Source organism: Pollicipes pollicipes, unplaced genomic scaffold (assembly GCF_011947565.3).
Source record: "Pollicipes pollicipes isolate AB1234 unplaced genomic scaffold, Ppol_2.1 Scaffold_4295;HRSCAF=5057_pilon_pilon_pilon, whole genome shotgun sequence".
NCBI classification, from domain to species: domain Eukaryota; kingdom Metazoa; phylum Arthropoda; class Thecostraca; order Pollicipedomorpha; family Pollicipedidae; genus Pollicipes; species Pollicipes pollicipes.
The window spans coordinates 12,138,095-12,155,821 of NW_023596461.1; the positions used below are offsets into that span (position 1 = coordinate 12,138,095).

General features: G+C 47.9%; 1 protein-coding gene across 1 annotated transcript; it reads right to left on the bottom strand.

Annotated features, from left to right (window-relative positions):
- Positions 1-976: 976 nt before the first annotated feature.
- On the bottom strand, positions 977-11,028 carry LOC119097641 (F-box only protein 21-like). Its single transcript, XM_037220681.1, has 11 exons — positions 10,714-11,028; positions 8,238-8,507; positions 7,391-7,585; positions 6,653-6,884; positions 6,014-6,162; positions 5,215-5,350; positions 4,716-4,907; positions 4,149-4,286; positions 3,500-3,631; positions 2,772-2,877; positions 977-2,354 (listed from the first exon to the last, which is right to left on the bottom strand). Exons 1-11 carry the CDS (start codon positions 10,929-10,931, stop codon positions 2,008-2,010), a joined length of 2,115 nt encoding a protein of 704 aa, XP_037076576.1. The 5' UTR covers positions 10,932-11,028; the 3' UTR covers positions 977-2,007.
- Between the last annotated feature and the right edge of the window lie 6,699 nt (positions 11,029-17,727).

Below are 17,727 nucleotides of genomic sequence, written 5' to 3' on the forward strand. Positions count from 1 at the left end.
CTTAGGAACCTGAAATTCCCTATTCCCTTCGCCTCCAGCCTCTTACTCTTTGATCTGTTCATCCCTATCGACCACAGCTTCGGCTACGGTCGCCGTCACCTGCTCATTGACAGAATTCAGGCTACCCTGCTTCACCGCTCTCTTGATGGCCTTCTCTATCCTAATGGAAGTCAGTTGTCAGTTACCAGTTAGTGCTGGGTCACGGACACTCTCACTCGGCTCGGCCAGTCAATCCCTCAGCGTATAGGGGGAGCGAGCGGGTGGACGAAGCAGGCAGCATGCGATCCGACTGGGGCGGTGGTCACAGGTAGCCTGATGCCATTTGCTATTGCCCAAACTTTCCGATGTCACAAACATGAGATAGCCTACCATTTTCTTCTGAATTTTTCGCATTTTTCCTCTCGCTCGGATAGCTGGTCGCATCGGTATGTGCACGTCGAAAATGAACTAAATACTTAGCCGCCAAAGGCGCTGAAGCCATGTGTTTTCTGGCCAGCGAAGTTTACCGGGCCTGCGCCACCGCTCGTAATGCGAGTTGTGAGGCCCCGCGCGTGCAGACAATTTCACCATGCGCGACTTCTGCTTGTTGAAAATTACCCAAGCCCGACGCAGTTCTTTCAGGAATTCATGTAAAAAATAATGGAGAGTAATCCATGCTGACGCGCCGCATTATAGGTCATGAACAATGTCGGCGCTGTCTCATCGCTTATAAAAGCGGGCCTTCACCATATTCAAAACAGCCTTGCATCCATCTCAGGAAATATGACATAAGTTTATTAGTATATTGTGCATGCATATACACATGGTTACAAATACTGCAAGGCGTCGTGCCATATCACGAACATAAAGCCCGAAGTCGCTCCTTTGTAAAACTGCGTTACCAACGGCACGTGGTACCTACCACCGACAAATGTACATATATATATATATATATATATATATATATATATATATATATATATATATATATACAGGATACAATTCTCGCGAAAATGAAGGCACAAGACTTGCGAACATATCACAGCTATGCAATAGTCCATGATGACCTAAGGCACAGCAATGAACACATTTCAACGCCTGAGCAATTGACTACACATCACTGATGAGCTTTCCCACAGCCAAGGATCAAATCACTTGTAACATATCACTCATATCACACAGATAAATGCACACATGACACATGCGCACACTTCTAAAGCTGGCATCACATACAAAACCGATGGCACAGAAAATTATCACATACAAATGTAGGGGCCTGAGAAACGGGATCATGACGCTACATCCGCAACCATTGAGTGCCTACCTACCGCCGATACATGTAGATAAACAGGAGATAATTATCGGCGTGAATGAAGGCACAAAACTGTACATACAAATGTAGGGGCCTGAGAAACAGGATCATGACGCTACATCCGCAACCATTGAGTGCCTACCTACCGCCGATACATGTAGACAAACACGAGATAATTATCGGCGTGAGTGAAGGCACAAAACTTGAAAACATCACAGGTATGTAAGCAATAGCCCATGATGACCCAGCAATGAACACATTTCAATGCCTGAGCATAGCAATGAACATAGCAATGGACACATTTTAATGCATTAACAAGTTGCTAAATAACACGGAGCTTTCGCACAGCCACAACTGCATGCCAGGTACGAAATCACTCGTCACATGTCACTCATATGATACAAACAAACATACAGGTGGCACATGCACATATTTCTCAAGCTGGCATCACGTAAACAACCGATGACACAGAAAATTATCACCTGCAAATGAAGGGACCTGAGAAAAAGCACCATGAAGCTATGTCTGCGAGTACCGACTGCCCAGGATAGACGGCGTCAATACAGCGTGAGAAATCACGGAGAAATGCCACTGATTAGATGCAAACAAAACACCTGCACAAGAATATACACATATGTACAGCCATACAGAGTAACTGAGGCAACTGAGCTATTCAGAACACCCCTGTGACTTTACGCACAGCCACAACGCACCCATCAGTGGCCCACCGGGCCACCGTCACCGGCCACGGCAACACCATCAGTGTCCTCCTCATCATCTGAGTCCTCGGGAAGGATCTCTGGCCAAACGCCCATCCACACTGTAGGAGGTGCCGGTCTCCATTCTTCCTCTGCATCCTCGACGTCGTCTTCCCAGTCGCTGTCGCTGCCATCTATCCGAGACTTGACGAAGCTCGTTTTTGTCTCATGCTCACTCCAAGGCTCCGGGAAGAGAATGGCCAGCGGAGCGATCGGCTCGTACCGCTCCCCGTCGAATCGGGTGAAGAAGCGTCCCACCTCCTGATGATCGATAGGCTGAGGATCTGGGGCCAGTTGCAGCTCCTCTGCAATGATACATCCACTTCTGTTAGAGGTAGACGGAAGAGGCGCTCTACACAACAATGGGTGCAAGACATATCTCAATTTGCTGTGATTTGTAGACAGCTTAGCAATATTTTTCAACAGCAGCTAGGGGGGTGAGCTGCACTACGTAGCACAATGTCCAGTTTGGCTGTGTTATGTAGAAATATTTGAACTTATGAAATAGCAATGAATGCGAATCAGAGAAGATATCCCAAAATCTGCCAAACAGACATCATCAATAGTCAACTCAACATAGCAACTTCGTGGTGTACATAAAGCTGGTGCAATGCACCCAAACAAAATATGCCGGCGCTCTGCTGACAACTGAAATACTGGTGGGATCTCAGTGTAATGTACTCCGAATCAGTGCACAACATTTATTCGGGGAGCCTGCTCACCTTCAGCCATGTATCCGAAACGGTCACCCTCCATCAGCAAGTTGTAGAAAGGTTGCTTTTCTCCCCGCTGAAGTCCGGAGCAGACGCGACTGTGTGCTATCCAGTCCTGCAAACACCACCGACCCCGAGTCAACACACTGGCTCACACCACGTGGCCGTCGTACGAGATGAGAGCGAGGGGAAACCGTGAGGCTCCGTGTAAATGCTGGTAAAGAACTTTCACGCATCAAGTGACATACGTAGCAAATTGGTACTCTTACATCCCATCATTGATGCACCGATTTCTACTACCCATCAAGCAGGGGTAACACCATGAATGAAAGAATGGCACAAATGCAACATGTCTGTATGAAACAGCAAGAAATATTTGTGATACAGCAAGGGCATGCATTGAAAACGAATTATGTGAAAGGCAGACAGGAAATCACAAAATCATAATTGACCGTATGAGATACATTAAACCCCAACATGCTGAAGACATTCCATATCCCCTCTTTCAAAAAAAAAACATCACTGTTTGTAAAATAAGGACAGCAATAGTCCCACAAATACATATTTACAAGGCATTCAGCGACTGCCTTGCTGTGGAAGAAGTAACAAAACAACAAAAAAGTCAAGTTGACTTCTCAGACTCAGCCACTTAACTAGATCAAATTCTCACAAAACAGTACAAATGGGGTCAGACATGGACTGGCCTGATCCTGTAACTCCATTTAAACCGATCGTACCTGTGAGGCCTCGTAGTATGGTGAGCACCCGTACACCACTGCCAGGCGCTCGTCGCCGTACGTGACGACGTCACCGACGCCGAACTGCCTCGGATAGTCGCCCGCTACTCGGTCCGCCGCGCGGAGGCTCACCTGCAACGCCGATGAAAATACTGACGGCGTTGCAGACAACCTCGGGAGATGACTGAGCGGCATGGTATAACATGATTAGCGCGACACAAAACATAACTGAAAACAAATGAGCTGAGTGACAGTACCGAGCATCAGCCAAACCAGAAACAATAATAAGAAGAAAAAGGGCATCCACAAATCCTTGGAACAAAAAGCTCACACGCGCAAAACGATGTAACATTAGCATATCAGCATCACAATTTCATGCTGATGATGCTTAGACATGGGATTAAACATGTTATACAGCGGCATTTAGCCAGCGGCATTTGTCATTCAGCATTAACGTGCGTTTGCAGACGTACACTTAACTTACCAACATGCATGCATAACATAATATGACACACAGTAACACAACGGAACACCAACTACACCACCCACACGCATACGCACAAGCACGCTTTCGCATTACGTTGGTGAGAAGCTACAGGAGTAACTTCACTCATTGGCAATTTCATCAAATCCAGTTTATTATTATTACCAGTTCCTGGACTTTGGCCTCTTGTTCATCCAGGGAGCGCGCCAGCCGTTTGTACATCCTCTTGAAGTGCTTCATGAGTACTTCCAAGCCACGCCTCTCGTTCTCCGCCAGTAACATGCCGTTAGCCTGGACGAATTGCTGCAGATAGAAGGCAGTGAAAATAAGGTCACATCAGACTCCCTCATTATATCGCCGCGTTTTTTTATGACACATGTTTGGACGCAACGCACAGCCTTCGATTGCGGGCCATGTACGAATTCGATACTTCTGTGAACCAAAGATGAGACCACAAAGTCACCTTCCAGACTTCCATTCACATCTACATCATACACAATCATCAGGCGCATAAAAGCGAACCAGACGTATATTTCCAATAATGGTTGAAAACAACTGCCAAACGCCACGAAAAAAAGGCGCGCGACGCCGCTGTGCTATCGCTACCCACCTCAGCACCGCACGATGAATGGAATCGACAAAGACGATTGGCCGAGGCCGAGGCTTTGTAGAAAATTATAGATAGCACACATGCTGGGTTGTTCAGGTTTAGCATCATTAAACACCACTGACCTGCAGCAGGCGGCGTGTGTACATGGGTCTGGTACGAGCCAGGGCGGACATCAGGTCGTCGAGCGCAGCCATGTCCAGGCGGCAGTCGCTGCGAGCCCAGCAGGCCAGTGTCTCAAACGAGGCCAGGTCGAAGCCAGTTCCTGGCCGGCGGCCATCCGGATGGGTGGCGCCATTGATCAGGCGGCCCAGCAGCTGCCAAAAACAATGCATCACGTGAGACAAAGAGGGACATCATACTGGCACCACAACACACTGAAAAATGTACACACAGCAGGACTTATCACAAGTTGTAGTGGGGCTGATGGTGCTCACATATTCATATAAGAACACAGCACCCCAGACCTCAGACTCTGGTGCTTTCTTTGCAAAGGACCTTTGCAAAAGGCATGCATACAACTACTCGTTAAACAAAACGGCAGATTTTTCAATAAAAAATCCACGTACCCTACATAACAGGGCCTGTTGTCCAAGAATTTGCAACATCAGATGCATCACGTACCCCTGCTCTGGGAAAGGGTTCCAGCATCTGAAGGTCCATGTCCGGATGTACAGCATTCAACTCCTCCAACACCTGCTCTCTGGATAGCTGCATGCCGCGACGGACAACGTCGATGAACAGGTACTCTTCACTGTCCCTGCGTGAGGAGCAGCACGTCAAGACATCGTGCACAATGAACTGCATGCATTTATACATGTGTCACGTAAATTGCAATACATCACTGTACAACAGACAGCTTCAGTCACAAAGAAACAGGCACACAAGAACATTCATAAAAAGGCAAACAAGAAAAGACTACACAAGACAAATACAGTCGGTTCACAATTGTTGCATTTACACAAAATGACAACACATCGTGCATCAATGCGATTGGCTTGATTTAATATGGATGTTACATTTAGAAAATGAATATTCAGTGTTAAGCAAATGATCAATGTCATTACCCACAAATCATCCGTAACACCACGTCATTACTTTGGTTTGCTTCCTCCGTATCGCAGTGACCAATTGCTCCAAAGAATTTGGATCTTTTTAAGGAAAAAAGGTGATGCGCTTACCAGAGCTGATTTCAAGAAACAAATGGCTTTGTTGAAAGACGCAAACATATCAAAATGCACCACCAATAGCGAAAAATGCATCAAATCCTTTGGCATCAAGTGAATACAACAACTGGTGAATACATGCACGCCGTGAAAACAGGACCACCCAAAAAGACGTGACTTGAGCAGCCGAAATCTGTCTATATAGCGTCAATGGTGCCAGAAGACCCATTCCCCATGACCCTTCCGACAATGCTTACGTTTGGTGCCAGCAGATCATCGAGCTATGCGGGAACTGCACGTTGTGGAGGTTGACACCCAGCATGCCAGCTACCGAGGAGTAGACCGTCCCCATTACAGTCTGCGTCCCGGAGCCGGCACAGTGGAGGTGGCGACGAAGGTAGAGCACCTGAAAAAGGAAATAGTAAGCCATTTAATGCATTGTGCTGCAGGCAACAGCAGTAACCTCCACACAACGAGAGCAAACAGCCCATCACACCATTCAGTCACCGAGCCAGCAATAGATTACAAAACGGAAATCACACTTACTGAAATCAAACATCACCTGTTAGTAACGACCACACTGGTGAGCATTTTATCATGACTACCGTGGTCAATCGCCAGTCAACAATTTTCACAGAGACTCTGGCTTCTAGACTGTACAGACATCGCAACAGCGTGCTCGGTGTTAAGCCATCTGAGAGGAGCCTGATAATGTGCCTTACGACGAACCCGCAGAAACGCGTGACCGACAGTATGCTTCGCAATTCACAGCCCTGCATGGAAAACAGTATCAGGAAAACCAGGTCAGAAGGAGAAGCCTCTGTATGTCCTGTGCGTGCTTTCACCTGCTCAAACATCCACGAAACAGTGATGAATACTTAATGCGTTACACTAACCAGTGTGCTCAGCCCGGCAGCCGGTGCGTCCTCCGGCTCTCCATCCTTCATCAGGGCAAGCTGATCATACAGCACGATGTTCAGCACGTCCAGGAGCATCAGTGTCTGGTCATCCGTCCACAGCGTAGGTCCGAACGGGTTCTTTTTGCACGTATCCCAGGCGGCGGCCGGATGTTCCGGGAGCTTCCGACGCAGCTCGTCCAAAACCAGGCCGGCGATCTTGATGTAGCAGCTGTAAAAACCACGCCATGTCAACGCTCGCAAGTACACGTGAAAGGTCGTCTTTGTTCACGGGGGTGGGGTGGGGGGGGGGGGGGAGGATGGAGACGAATGTTGCAAAGCTAAGACTTCATCAAGATGTGAGATAAGTGCCTTGTATACCGTTCCTCTGGCGAGAACGACGATCACATTGGTATACTAATTTTGACCTAGCTATTTGTTACACCATGCGTCAAGTTCTGTTGATGTCCCTGTAATAAAAGCACAGCGCAGTGCGGCATATGGGTGGAGAGCGACAACATTGAAAAAGCCATAACCGTACGTAACAAACGCCTACAGTCAGCTATTATCGGCACAAATAGACACAGAAAGGGGATGTGAGATTGGTTGCATACTTGTGCCCATCAGGACGAACTCCATATACATTAGGAACACAGTCCAGCTGGCAGAACGTGTTCGCGCCAAACCTTGAACTTCCGCATGCAGATCGAGTATTTGCTAAGGAGATGAGAGACTCACGTCTTAAGACTGGACTCTCGGTTGTTGGTTTGCTCCGGGACCATCCAGAGGCTCATCAGATAAAAGGCTTCGGGCACGTTCACATGCTGCGCTGGGCGCTGCATGTACTCCCGGAACATGGGCAGCAGCACGACGTCTCGCTGGATCTCGCGGAACAGCATCCGCGCATAGTAGCGCAGAGACAGGTCATCATCCCTGCCAAAAAAGGCTCGAATTACACACATGCCTAACACAGCAACTGTCCACTGCGCAGACCAGTTGTGATGTCGGAGGCTTACATATAAGTCAATGAGTAAAATTTCTCGAGCGAATAGTCTGGTTCGGTCTGCAGATTACTTAGGTGATAACAGAGTATATGAAAAGAGCATGAAGGTAGTGGCGGGGAATAAACCAAGGTACTGGGCCGAGCAGCCTGATACGAACAATGCCGGCAAGCTGTTGGGATGCGATAACAGAAGGTAAGCCTAGAGGAAGACAGGGTAGTGACACTGGAGTGAGCAACTGATCCAGTTTTGGTTCTGTCCCACAAAATGTCAGGGATAAGATTGTCATTCCAAACTAAGAGGAAAGCGGGACAGAGCGACAAGAGAAACTAGCACGCTCCTTGAGAAATGGCCACCGTTGTTGAATATGGCCCAACTGTCAGAAGTATGAGAAGCTCCGTAGTTTAAGACCAAAAAATTAGAACAATGAATACTTCAGACTCTGGATAAGGGCACGTGAAGGATTATGCAAAGTACATAACACGTGCAGTGCCTATGTGACTAAGAATTTATGGTTGACAAATTGCATTCAGCTGAACAAACTGCATGACACCAGACCACCTGGACAATGTGATCCAACTTACGGGCAGTGTTGGCGGGGATAGATGACCTCCAGTAGCGCATCCCGATAAAACAGGGTACCATGGACGGGCACCAGCTTGCGGAACTCCTCCATAGCGGGGTCCGGCAGGTAGTCGACTGAGTAGCATCTGTCGGCCATCTTGGCTAGAGCCGTGCGCAGGTGGTGGCCAGCCGAGGCGCGGAACCTCGCAGTACGCCGCCAGCTGCGGCCGCACCGCTCAAACACGCGCAGCAGGGCAGGTCGGCACGAGGGCTGCAACAAGCGCGGGTACCTGCGAAACAAGAACACAATGTCACGACTGACGCAAATCGGCACGATGGGAGGTCTCTTGGGTGGAAGACGTGCCTAAATATGCTTAACTCAGAAATCTTGGTCGAAACATTCAGCACAACGAGGGTGATTCAATCAATGACATCTTCAGTCCGCATAAGAAACAAACGTGACACACACACCACCAAATATTACTCCAATTACCGCCAACCACCTGTTTGTTCGCCATCGAGCACTCTGAGAATATGTGAAAACTCAGGAACCTGACAAGGCCGGACATTGCGAAAGATTGTAATTTTGAAACGTACTGAGTGGTACGCAAGCATGCATGCAACAGGTTGAAATCCGGCTAGCCAAGCAATGCTAATGTTACTTCTCCATAATATTGGTTGTTTCAGCCAGGGGTAGTCCAGCATTAGTCATCTAGATCACTCGACAGGGCGCCTCACAAGAAGTCAAATAGGTCACGTGTTTCGTCTTTGCGACTACAGGGACGATGTATGTGGAGCCCTCATCTCCCCACCAATCATCACTGCAACTCATTATTAGCGAGATGATCAACATTTTGATTTGTTTCCACTTGGATAAGGCTGAATAAAGTAGACGCACATAAATCAACAGTTGTTTGAAGCATAGGAACTCCACTTTGGGTCGTGATGTGAAAAAGGTGGGCAATTTTTTATGAGTTTCAATAATGATACCCAATAAAACTGAGTTTTTTGTAGTGCAGCTCTCCACTACTGGTGTCATGCATCAGTTTCTTTATGATGTGCCTTTGATACAAGACCAATGCTAAGTTTGTTAAATATGCTGATATCCATTTGAGAGATGGAAATAAAGGATTGGTGGAAAATTCTGTGGATCAACAAAATGGAGATCAAATAACAACTGTTGGTTGTCCATGAACCACTGACCTAGAGCACCTCAGTTCTTTGCATTTACCACCATAAAGTACATCACTATATGGTTTACAAGATGCTATACTGCCATCATTGAATTAGTGAACAGCTGACTCTTTTCTGGTACTAGCCTCTGTCTCCTGCAGCACTGGTTTGTGAACATTATTTAAACTAGCTTGCATAAAATGTCCCAGGGCATGGTTTGGCGCTACAATAAATTAGAAGAACACCTCACATCCCTTAGTCAAGATTTCAGAGCAACAAATCACATTTATCAACACCTTGCATGACCTGAACATGGTTGAATGGAAAAGACAGCATAAGAGCCTTATAGAACACAGTAGCAGTGACAAGCCACTAACAAATTTATTAGGTAGAGCATCATTTACCAAAGCCATAACCAACATTCTTTATGCTCTGTTCAAAATGTCATACCTGGTACTGGCACTGGTTGTGTAAAGTTCAGGTTTTGCTTATTGAAGTAATTTAGCACAAAATGTATTTGCATCAAAAATTATCAGGAAACCCTTCCCATCTAAGCATAACATGACACTGCCAGGTAAAATTCAACAAAAGATGCTCCAAATGAAGTTCATGAGGATGATTTGCAATGAAAGCTTTGATCAGCTGTCTGTCCTTCTTTGTCATTTGATAAATGGACTTTACCACATACTTATCAGCTGCATTGTATTTCCAGACACCAAATTCAAAATATGCACAGCTCTTAACAAACAGTATGTGCTACAGCCAAATTTCATGCTGTATGTGAGCTTTGCAGTTAGTAAGGGCAAAACATATTTCTCCCTGATATTATCATTTGCTTTCAGGAAATCATCATCCCAGTCCAACACTATAGGTATTGATGGGTCATGTGAAGAATAACATATTATAGATGAGACTTTAGATCACTTTGATTGGCCTATGGCCTGGTATTCAATTTCTTCTCAAATGGCCCAGCACTCTCCAGAAACAACTTAGAAATCAGTGCACAGCAGAAGTACAAAAAAGGTATGAAAGTTAACACACATTTATCAGTAGACGCATCACATCACCAGTCAGCTGAGCGCAATGAGGATACTCTTTGCAACTGCAGGCTGAATTACTACAGTAGTTGGCACTGTCTAGGCTGGAAATATGCATCCATGGGCACATACAGAAATCTCAAATATATGTACATATACAGAATTTGTCTGACTGCATTCCATCTTGCAATAATTTTTTGTAAGCTGTAGCAAAAGACTGGGAGTTTACAGCAAGCAGCAAAATTCACATTTTCAGCAATCTGACAACTTAAGAGTAGAAACTCACCTGGACTTAAATCCAAATCTCCATACTTTCTCTGAAGTATGGACATCATTAAGCCTCTTGCTCACTTGTGACACAGAAGCAAGATCTTCTACGCTCAGGAAACACAAGATATGTTCCAAAATTTCCGTTGGCAGGGAAAGCAGAGATGTCTCCGCATTCTGCTCTCCACTGAGCCAATGCATCACTTTCTTCTCATTCGAAAACTCCGTAGCATCCATCAGCAGCGTTCAACAACCACGTGCGCCGTCTCAAATATCGAGAGTAGATTACAAGCACAGCAAATTCAGCTTCGCATGGATGAGAACACACACGAGTCGGAGCGCCGGAATGGAAGCGGAAGTCAAATGCGGCGGTTGACGGTTCGCGAACTGCTGTGCGTTGCGGGCGAGGCCGTTCAAACCTTCCAATGAGAAGGGGGGATTTGAAACTAGTGCTGTGTAGCCGAACCGGATGCAAATGCTCGTGAGCGCCGTAACATCAGTGAAAGTCGCATTTCTTAGTTAGGACAAAGAGGGAGAAAATATTGCAGCCAGGGATGTCACTTATTATATACTTTTGGAATGCCCGAGGCAACTAATATTGACATGACCCCCATCTCTCCTCACAATACTCCTCTCAGCCTTGGAATTCCAAAGAGCAAAGAGGAATACTTGGTCAAATACAAATAAACAGCTATCTTGTCTAATTGGTGCATGTTGCAGTTCCCTAAACGCATCACTATTACGATCATATATATCCTACACCACTCATCTTCGTCTGGGTACCTAATGTCTTGCTAACCACTTCGTATTTTGAGCCACCCGGCAAATGTTTGACAAGTTTTTGAAATAATACCGTTGGGGTTTTGATCAAGAACAGCTATCTCCAAAAGGTGGTAGCTTTGAAAATCGCAAGTGGCCTTACTAAAAGCTAAGGCTGCGCGTATACGCCCTCCAAAACGGAGGGCGGTTACGCACCGGGCTTATACACCCTCCAAAAGTCTTTCAGATGGTTGTGCATGTCAAGCATACGCGGATTACCAGCCTTAGAGGGAAGCAAGTGCAATTACGCAGAATCCCGTGCGAAAGGTCGGCTCTATGCGTGATAGGCATCAAACGATCACAAAATCCATCAACTTACTCTGAACCAGTCCTATTCTGAACAAATTTTCGGCCACCGGGCCCGCATCTCCAAGTGATGGATGGTTGGCATGCTGGTCTCGCACGCCGTAAGCTCAGGTTCGAATCTCGGCGACCGCCGCTGTTAAGTGGGTGGCTTCATGGTCTATCGGTGTGGCATGATGATGCCAACTCGCTTCACTTCTAAGCGGAATGAATTCTACTTTGGGATTTTCATACCGGGCAGCAGCGTAGTTTCTAATGCCAGAGGGAGGACTAAAGATAAAGAGGACTCCGTCCCTCTAGGAGGAGGGAGTCCACACCGTACAGAGGTATTGAAGATCCCGTGAAGGTCGACCGTAAATCTAAATGAGGCCAGCAACTTGTGTAAACATTGATTGAAAATGTGTTATGTGTAAACATTATGTGTAATGTGATGTGTAAAATGTGTAAACATTAGCGAAAAGTTAGGTGCACACGACCCTTCCGGGCAATTGCTTAAAGATCTCGATCTCGATCGACTCAGGACTCCTTCCGTCACAGGACCTCCTGTTGGACACTCTGGGGGCCTGACCGCCAAAAGACCACTCATTGTTGTAGGGACTCCGACCAATGCAAATCGCGGGCCTCGGTCTCGTTCCTGCTAGAGAAATGGGGCCCCAGGGCTCAGAACAAGACAGAGTCAGCTATTCGGTGTAGTGGTCTCCGGCCGAGATAGGTGCCCGCACTGTCCTAGGGGTCCACAATCGGCGAAAGAGGCATACTGGCTGACATCTGGGATCACAGCCATACGGGCCAGGATGACCTGCGGCCTTTCGACCCTTACGGTCATTCAGCATTCCCCTCGGCCCGTTTATCGTCAGTCTTGAAGGGCACATCAGTCCCTCTTCAGGCAACCCCGTACACTCCCTGACCAACTCGGGGGGGGGGGGGGGCCTTTTCAACACCGGTCCTCCGGTTAGGCGCTGTGTGCCCCTGGCCAACACAGGGGCCCCTCATTGGCTCGGGGTGCACTGACCAATGTTGTTGTTGATTGGCGTTTTCGGGCGCGTCGACTGCAATGGTCATTTTGCGCCCAACTGACCAGTGCAAACCGCGGGTCACGACCTTGTCCCTGCTTGGGAAATGTGCTTCCAGGCCCAGGCCGGGGCCTAATCGGTGCAACGGGCCCTCTGGCTGGTATTTGAGGGTCCGACCCGCGCCCCCTCAATTACCTTTAGCCAGCCCTTCGGGTCCCATATCGGATTTACGGTGCTCCCATTTGAGATTTCGTCGCGATCACCTGAGTGACACTTCAGGCTTAGGATCAATCACTTTCTCCCCACAACAGTCCGACATCAAGGGCAAAACTGAGTTCGAGGGGGGGGAGGGGAAGTGGAAAATAACAAAAGCATCCCTCCAAAAAAAGCACGGTATCAAGCAGGGGCGAATCCAGAAAGGGGGACCACGGGGCATGCCCCCCCCCCTTGGGCCCCAAAGGGGCTCATTGGCTCCGGGGGGCCCATAACTGGCCGAACAGGTGCAGTTTTTTCACACAAAACACAACAAAACTGGGCATCTCTTGACTTTCAGGCCACCAATAACAGTTGTAAGCGAAAGTGAAGTGCCCATGAGGAGTCAAAAAATTACTCCATGATTGGAGAAGTTGTGAACTGAAAATTTCAAGTTCCATTACACCGTCTAGAACCTAATGCTGTTTCCGGGGGACCTACATGCCCCTTGGAGGTTTATTTCGGTCGTTTAGGAGCATTTCACGTTGTCCTTCATTTCTTTGCATTTGCTCAGAGGGCCCTGCGCTGTTGTTAGGGCCTTTCCTGTTAGCGTGCCGGAGAACTCTTGTCAATCACGGACTCTTCCACGGATTATTTCCATTCGCCAGACAGGCTCTGTGAGCGGTAGCCAGAGTCCCATACCTTAACCTGCCGGGGTATTCTCGGTTGCTCAGGGGCCCCTTACGTGGGTGTCGGTTGATCTACCGACACACCTGTTATTCATTGTTGTATCACTGTTGCTTGACGCTTGCTACACGATGTCTGCTTAATTGAAATGGTTTACATGTAAAAATGATGCGTGATGCTAGATGCCTGTTTATTTGAAATGACGTGCGGAAGTATATGATGTGTTATGCGTGAGGCCTGTTAACTTGAATTCATTTGCATATACACGTATTTTTCGCGTATTTTAATTCTCAGTTAGATGTGCACCGTATCGAGAATAACTGGCAATTGCTCCTTGTTTAATCCCCTGCATGTTGGTGGTCTGTAAAAACTGTGGCTAGCTGTTTCTAAGGAAAAAATTGACACGTCGAGTAGAATCGGCAGAAAAATTTGAATTTGCTACCGTTATTCCTTTCGATAAACGCATGTAGCCGAAATATCACGCCTTTCTCTTCATTTTCCTCTTTGTTCTTTGAGGAATTAAGCTATTAATGCTGTATTATCTATATGCATAATGTTCCTCACAAATGCACTTTACAATTTGCGAAGCGTTGCCATCACGTCGATAATGATGGCAGCATGCCCTCTACATAACAGTTTAAATATAATGTAGAGATTCTCTCCGGTCACTAAAATCAGTCTAGACCAAAGTCATGCAATAACGCCAGGTCGACTTCAGTCACAACTGCGTTGGGAGCTATGGCTAAATGCCTATCCTGTAAATGAATCGTGTGCAGGGTTGATGTGTAGTCGTGTATGCAACACCTGCAACGGGAGGAGCGTTCATTGCAGTTGTCGAAGGGCGGGACCGCCAGCATCGTCTCGCTTGCATAGGGTTGTGTCGCCGCAGACTCGCCCTGCGGCCTTCTCTGTTGCCGGCGCAGCATCACATGCCAGCTGCCGTCAGCGAGCACAAAGCCCGCCCCGTACCCACCCGCGAACAAAAAACAAACTCGAATTCAGTTAGTGGCCTTAGCCGGGGAACTCCGTTGAAATCGCCGGCCGCGACAGGGTCCGATGCCTGCCAGTGACATACGCGATTTCAAACAGCAAAACCAAGGTGATGCAGATGACTTTGTGGACTGAAACATATATCAATTTGGTGTTTGGGAATTGCCCTGTCACCTACGTCACCTTTTTTCCTCTTTCCTCTCCTTCTCCTCACATTTCCATCCACTTCCCCTAATCCTTGAGTTCCCCCCAGCCGAACTCGCCGAATGCGCATCAGCCTTAGGCCGGTTCTCTAGTCCTTACTTAGCTGTCCACTCCAGAGGTAGGGTTATGTTGCATCAAGTTGAGAAGCGGTCCACCGGCGTGCGCAGGGCTTGGCGAGATGTTTTCATTTCATGTCAGTGATGTTCATGTGGGGGAAAGCGGGGCAAGACGGACACATTAACGGTTTTTTAATATGGGAAGTTCATAAGTCTGTCCAGAAAGTTTTTAGCAGGCGGATATTGAAGGCTGATCAATTGTCTATCTCTTAAAGAAGCGCTGGTTTGTTATCTCTTTATGTTAAAATGTGATCCTCCGTAATATCAGGCAATGTTTTTTCCTCATTTTGTCCCGGGCTTGGGGCAAAACGAAGCAGTACTCGGGGCAAAACGGACAAGTAATGAGATTGAATAAGCGAAATCAGTATTTTCAGTCATCATTTTTTAATGAAAACGCATCAATAAATGCATTGCTCGGTGAGTAGGTATTTATCTGTGCACCCAATAGCTATATTTCTTATGTTTGGGCTCTCATATTTTGTTCGAACCATCCCACTCCATACTCGTCTCCTCAGTATGATCCCACGAATAAAAGTTATAATGGCCAGCAAATGTGTATTACAGCTTCGAATGAAGCGACAGCCATTGCTGCATGGCTTAGACACAGAACTAGATTAACACAGCCTGGTCGTTACACAATGAGACGACGACGATCGAGTCTCAAACACACAAGTCATCAAGCAAAGTTCGCTCAGGAACACTCACTCGTTCTTCTCATCAATCCACTTCTTAGTCACTGTGAACGCAAAACACGAAAAGAGCACGGCCTGGTGGACCCGTCAGCAGGTACGACCAATGGCAAAACTAGACAAGACATCAGCCTGCCTAGTCATCCCGGCACAGTTCGCACACGAACACGCACTCGTCCTCTTTATCGATCCCTGCACAGGCATCGTGCGCCCATTTATCGCAGAAAGCACATCGCGACCAAGACTCGCTCGATTTGGACATGGAGAAGAAGAACCCGCAGTACAGACAACCTAGATCTTCTTCGTCCGAGATCTCCTCAAAGCTAAGCTTCCGCGGCGTACGCTTCTTTTGTTTGCGCTGCGGTTTCTGAGTTTCTGCACTCCTCCTTTGTCTTCCTTTATACTGACGTCTGTCATTTTCTTTCCTCCCTGTCTACCTTCTTTTCCTTTGAGTCTCTTCCCGAGTTCCTCCTCGTATGGTGTGCCGGTCAAGACACATGGTTTACCTTTCTTTCGTCCTTTACCTCTCTCCTCCCTTGAGTGCACTTTTGGCGCAGGGAGAATTTCGCGGGGAGACACATAGGAGCTTGCGGGTGTGTCATTTTGACCTTGGGAAGCATGGCTCGGTCCAGATGAGCAAGACACTTCTGGAACGTCATCTTCGCCATCGCTAGAGCTTGAGAAATCATTTGGCAGAACCCCAGCGGTGAGCAACTTCGCCGGAGGTTCGGCATTAGTCGAGCTTCTCTGCTCCGATATTCCAGCCTGCGTTGAGTCTCCGGCGACAGTTTCCGAGGACTCCCGAACGTTCGTGCTCACCGAGACATCAGCGTCAGAGGGCCCAGACATGGGCAGAGGAGCTGCTGCTGAGTTGAGACCCACTGGTGCGTCTGCGGTGCCGGTCAGCGGGATGCTCGTTGCTTCTGCCACTGCGAAGTCTTCTTCACCAAACACATAGCGGTTTGTGGGAAAGATCCTCGTGACTTCGAAGCCCTTCAACGCCGTCTTCACTGTTGCCGCCTGCACGTAGGCTGACCCGATCAGCTCCCCCATCTCATACAGTGTGAGGACTTTACCAGGGTTGTTTCGGAGCCGCGTTCTCTGACCTTGGAAGAAGAGGGTGCTGACGGGAAGCATGAACGTCCGGTCCAATGGTTGAAGGAGGTGTGAGGTGTGCGGGGGAATGGTGAGCATCACCACACCTGCCTCCCTGCACAGCAGGATGACTGCGAGGCTTTTGGTGTGGCTGGCATGTCCATCTAGTATGAGAAGGACTGGATCCTGTTTCGAGGGCTTCGCGTGCTGTATGAAATGGTCAAGCCATTTCACGAACAGCTCCTTCTGCATCCAACCAGACTCATGGTACAGCACCAGGCTACATGGGAGAAGACCCTTTTCCAACTGCTGGTTGGCCCTCTTTCTTGGGAATATCACACCTGGAGGTATGTAGCTCCCCGCAGCGTTGATACACATCACCCCAGTAACCAGCGTGCTTCGTTCCGCAAATGTCAGTTGGCCGACCTGCTTGCACCCTTTCCTCGCCAGCACCTTCTCTTGTTTTGTTGCGACCGTGTTGAATCCCGTTTCATCCATGTTGTAGATGCGTGTGGGACCGAACCGGGCAGAATCCATCTGCGACTCAAGGTTGTCGAATAACGCGTTGACATTGACTGAGTTGAACGCCGCGGCGCGAGCAACGTTTGTGGCCTCTGGTGTCCTTAGTGAGACCGTGGGGTTCCTCTTGCGGAAGCACCGTATCCACGCCTCCCCTGCCATCTTTGTCACCGTGTTAAATGGGTGAGTGATTTTTTCTTTCTGCGAACTGATATGCGAGCTGCTTGAGGTCAGTCAACGTTATTCCGAACATCCGGCTTTGGAGCTCCATTATGTGCTGTACCAAATCTCGCTCCTGAGCTTCCGTGAAAGCAGGTTTGTGTCAACCCAGGACCTCCCCTGTGGCCTCTGTTATTGACATTGCCCGTGCTTTTTTCAGCTGTCTGTCGAGAGTCGACTTCGGGAC